This window comes from Capsicum annuum, chromosome 8 (genome assembly GCF_002878395.1).
Source record: "Capsicum annuum cultivar UCD-10X-F1 chromosome 8, UCD10Xv1.1, whole genome shotgun sequence".
NCBI lineage: Eukaryota > Viridiplantae > Streptophyta > Magnoliopsida > Solanales > Solanaceae > Capsicum > Capsicum annuum.
Window position 1 is genome coordinate 171,546,121 of NC_061118.1, and position 5,423 is coordinate 171,551,543.

General features: G+C 27.4%; 1 protein-coding gene across 1 annotated transcript in view; it reads left to right on the top strand.

Annotated features, from left to right (window-relative positions):
• The window catches only part of LOC107840541 (PI-PLC X-box domain-containing protein DDB_G0293730), a gene marked incomplete at its 5' end in the record, with an annotated part of 8,904 nt that continues 3,481 nt past the window's right edge, over positions 1 to 5,423 (top strand). Inside the window, 1 exon segment of the mRNA XM_047395201.1 lies at positions 1 to 46. Coding sequence (XP_047251157.1) covers positions 1 to 46 — 46 coding nt within the window.

Consider the following 5,423-nt stretch of genomic DNA (forward strand, 5'->3'; position numbering starts at 1 on the left):
AATTCGAAAGCAACATGAAGCATTTGTCTGAGCAGCCACCGGTGACATCCCGGAAATATTTTTACAGAGTGGAGAATACGGTGACGCCACAGGCAGATAATCCAGTGGTGTGTGTGAAACCGGTGACGAATAGGATTCGTCCATATTCAAGGTTGTTTATAAATGAAAGTATTTCTAGAGGTTATGGTAATCGGTTACAAATATATTCAACTGATTTCATTGATGAGGATTTTGTTGATGCTTGTATTGGACTTACAAATGCAAGGATTGAAGGCAAGCTCTGAAGTCAACGTGCCTGAATGCAAATGCAGTTCGAAAATGTTGAGTATAAGGTGAAGATTATCCGAGCTAGCTTCCTCCAACAACCCTATCAAATATCAATGTGCTTTCTTTGTTTCATGAATATGTGAATTAATTATCAGTCTGTTCGTCATTCGATGTACTCAGGATCATATGTATTTTGATTATTACTACCACTTGTTACAAGGTAAAAATTGTTTGCTTATGAATTTCAGATTATACATGTAGTTAAATTGTGTGTATATGAAATTATGAATTAAATTCACGTTGTTTGAAAGGATAAGTACTCTTACATAAACACATTGTTTACTACTTAGATTGCTTGAAATTCCACGTTTGATTGGAAGATACGTACTGTTACCTAAACCAATTTGTTCACTCTTAGGTTGCTTGACCAGTTCAATAGACGCAGTTTTCTGTCATTTTCAAACCAAATAAGCAAAAGAAATATATCTATCAGTTAAAGCTGTCTGTCACAGTGCCATTCACATCTATAAGGCCGAAAGAGGTTTAGTATTTTATTTTATCTTCTCTATATTTTTCTTAATTTTTTTAAGCTCTTACCTTGTAGTAAGTTTTTGTATTCGTCTCTCCATATTACGACAACAATCGTGTGAGTAAAAATTACATAGTCGGCCCCGTCTTGAGGATAAATAAAGTCATAAAAGGCACAAAGAAATATTTTTATCCCTTTAGGGATAAATAAGAAAAGAAGAAGAAATTAAATTGATAATTCCATATCAATTTTAGAAGAAATCATAGGCATATCCTTAGAAGTTAGAATCCCATCATTGGCATCACCCCTTTCAGAAGTTAGAATCCCATCATTGGCATCACCCCTTTCACACAAAATGGAGAGATGAATTGATATATTTATTAAATTTGTCGGGACTGACGGGGCTCGAACCCACAACTTCCGCCTTGACAGGGTGGTGCTCTGACCGATTGAACTACAATCTCGAAAAAATTAGGTGTACAACCTAAAGTTAATTTAGATTCGAACCATTTAGTTTCACAGTGTTGTAAGAGGGAGACAAATGATATACTTTATTATTATTATCTAATTTAGTAGACTCATAGTGGGCTAATTCATGAATTGAATCATGACTATATAAGCCATTGTGATATTAAGAGATTTAATATAGATTGAAAGAATTTATCGTCCCTTCTCGTTAATAGATAGATTTAAAGTGCATAATTTTTTCGCACCATCTAATTAGATATTATCTAAATTTACAATAATGCGTAGTTCTTCATATGTCTAATTATTTCCTATCCAAATTTAAAAAAAAAAATTATTAAAAGTCCCTAACTTAGTTCAGCCAGATACATCATATTCTTTCGGAGAGACATCACTTAATTTTACACAATACATCATATTCTACACGGATACATTTCTTAATTTTATATGGATACATCATTTAATTTTATATGAATACATCATAGTCTTCAGATGTATCTGAGTTTTTAAATAAAATCAAAAATTTATGTAATTATTTAAAAGAATTGAAATTTTAAATAGTTATAATAAGTTAAGTTGATGTAATTTTCATAAAATCTAGAGTAATAACCCTTGTAACTAATCAAATTATAGTACAAAAATTCTTTAATCTATCAATATTACTACTATATAACTCCAATTTTGAGTGCCTGGAGGATTCATATAACTCTTCCTTTATTGTTTTTTCATGGGCTTAGGAGATGCACGTGACTGAACAATACAGATGGGCCAGGAAGCGGGGAGCCCAAATTTATTTGGAAAAATTTCAAAAATAGCAATTATAGAGCTTTAATTGTAATTTTTATAGCAACAGTTTCAAAATTACAAAAAATAGCAATATGTATATTGTATTTCAGTAAAATATTGCTATTTAAATACATATACAATCAGAGATTTCCTTTCTAATTTAATGCTAATCTGTTTGAGTTAAATAAGAGAAAAAACTGTTCCTTAATTTATGACACGTGTTCCTTAATTTATGGCACTTTTAATTTTACAGATTCCTTTACCTTATAAAACTCTTTTTTTAGCACAACCATTAAATTACAACTACTAATTGAAATTCAAAAAATGTTTTCCATAATCAACAACTCAAATCAAATTCAAAAACATTTTCCTTCATGTTATTTTTTTTGCTGATCGACTAAAATTTTGAAGAAAATATTAAAAATACAATGGTCCAATTATAGGTATTGATCAACTAACTCTATTCTATTTGTGGTTTTCATAAAATTAAAGTGTGAAATTGCTGAAAAACTTGTAACAAATTGTCGCAGGATTCAAAAATTTGAGATCTTATACGAATTTTATCAGTTCTCGTAAAAAATGATTTAAGCGAATTTTTTTTTCAATTTCAAATTTGTTCTTGTTGTTCTGTTATTTGAAAGTTGAGATGCAATTTTTATACGTTAAATTTGAATTTTAGTTTAGGATAACTAGTGTTCGACTAAAATTTTTTTTCGTTTGTATTCGTTTTGCAGCTTTGTATATACGAATTAGTTGTTGTATATAGCACGTATTTGAGATTTAAACAAACTTGATTCTATTTGTGTGTTTCATAAAATAAAATTACAAAAATTACTGAAAAACTTGTAACAAAATTGTGTAACAGTCGTGGAATTCAAAAATCTAAGATCGTATATGAATTTTATCAGTTCTAAAAAAATGATTTGATCGAAATTCTTTTTTTAAAATTCAAAGTTATCTATGTTGTTATGAAATGGAAAATTGAGATACAATTGTTATACGTTAAATTTGAATTTTAGTCGATGATAACTAGTATTCGAATAAAAGATTTCTTTTCGTTGGAATTCATTTTACAGTTTTGTATATACGAATTAGTTGTTGTATATAGTATGTATTTGATATTTAATTTTATTTTAATTGTTTTTTGGTGTTCTGAAGATTGTCAATGGAAAGCATACCTGTTCTTGTTAAACACTCTTGTAGATGGACATATAAACAACATTATGAAGATTACATATGTTTCCAGCTATATGTATTTATAATATACATATGCAGTACATTTATGTGTTCACTGACAGTTTCATATATTTCCAGCTGTATGTATTTATAATATACATATGCAGTATGTTTATGTGTTTACTGACAGTTTCATATGTTTCCAACTGTATGTATTTATAATATACATATGCAGTATTTTATGTGTAAAAATCATGTCTTCTTATATGTATTTTTTTAATATGTGGGACATATATTTTCATTGGCATATGGTGTACTAGATTCTGAAAATGATGCATCTTGGACTTGGTTCTTTGAGAATCTGAAGGAAGCATATGATGAAAGAAAACATATGTGCATAGTTTTCGATCGTAATGCAAGTATCATAGAAGTTATTGCTGATGTGTACAATAATGTACCACATTATGTATGTATGTGGCGTCTATAAGGTAATGTGAAAAAAACTTTAGAAAGTCATATGATGCATTGTTCGTGGTAAATCAGGAAGAGATATGTTCAAAAATAAAAATAAAAATAAAAATTATTGTAGTTCATGTGGGTTTAAAGGTCACAATATTCGTTCATGTAGGAAATACAATAAATGATAAATTGGTTGATGTTTTTAGTCAAAATGCAATTGCTGAATTTTGTCATTAAGAATTATGTCATTCTAAATTTTGAACTTGCTAATTTGTTATAATTCAAATGTTGCAATTGTTTTACAGAGTTTGATTTATTTAATTATATATATATATAGAGAGAGAGAGACGTATTTCGAAAAAAATATATTTGCATTAGACGTAAATACAAATGCAAACTGGAATGAACATATGTATCAATCATAAATATGTATTTTTCAAATTACAAATGCATATCAGGAAAAATATACTTTCAGACTTGTAAAAAGTAAGTATGTGTTATTAAAAATACATATATACACTGGAATGAACATGTGTATTATTCATAAATACATATGACTCATTAATTTATATGAACTTCTGCATAAGAATACAATAACTATGTATAGTTCAAAAATATATGTGCAAATCTGTAAAAGTACATGTGTATATAATCATAACTGGAAAATACATATGCATTAGAAATAAATACATATGCAAAACTAGATAGAAGAAAAGTTCAAAAAGACAATTACTAATATTCACATAAACTAACCATAAAAATATTGGAGTTTAAAAGATTAAACATCAACAAACTTAATATAACAGTAAAGAAACATTAACATATCATCTTTGAACATTAAAGTAACATATGAAACTTAAGAAATATTCAAAAAATTGTTTATCCACCTAATGTTAACTGTTGTAAATTTCAACGAAATAAAATACACATCAAATATCATGCACTTCAGTGTCTTTTGTTATCCCAATTTCTCGAGGATGCCTCATTGATGCTTCATCACCACTTTGTGCCTTCGCTTCTTCTTTTCTCGAACCATAATCCCACAAAAGTGAAGCATATCTTGTGCGAATAAGATTTGTACCATGTATAACATTTACATGTCAAACAGTGGTACTTATGTATTTACAATATACATATTATATTTACATTGAAACATATACATATACAAACATTGTCATCTACTCTTTATAAACAAATACAACTGAGCAAAAAAATATAAATATTAACAGTACAAATAAGAAAATACATATGTAACAGGTAACAAATATATTTCATATGATTCCAAGCAAACAAATTACATATGTATTTTATTTATACATAATTTGTCAAAAAAATCATACTTATCAATAAAAAAGAAGAACATATCATAGTCAAATACATATCTTATCAGTAAACAAAATAAATAAATATCTAACCTGTACCATGAATAACATTTACATATCAAAATAGTGGTACTTATGTATTTACAATATACATATTATATTTACATTGAAACATATACATATGTATTTCATGAATACATGAATGGTCCAGATTTAACTTACAAATAAAATATACAACTGAACATCAATTACAAACCTTATCAGTAAAAAATATAAATATCTTACACATACCGTAAATACAAAATACATATTTAAAATATATTATACATAATAAAATATAATTATTATCAGTAACAAAACTATATACAAACTAAAAATCTTAGATATAACATATGCATATCAACGCATTAGCAACAAAA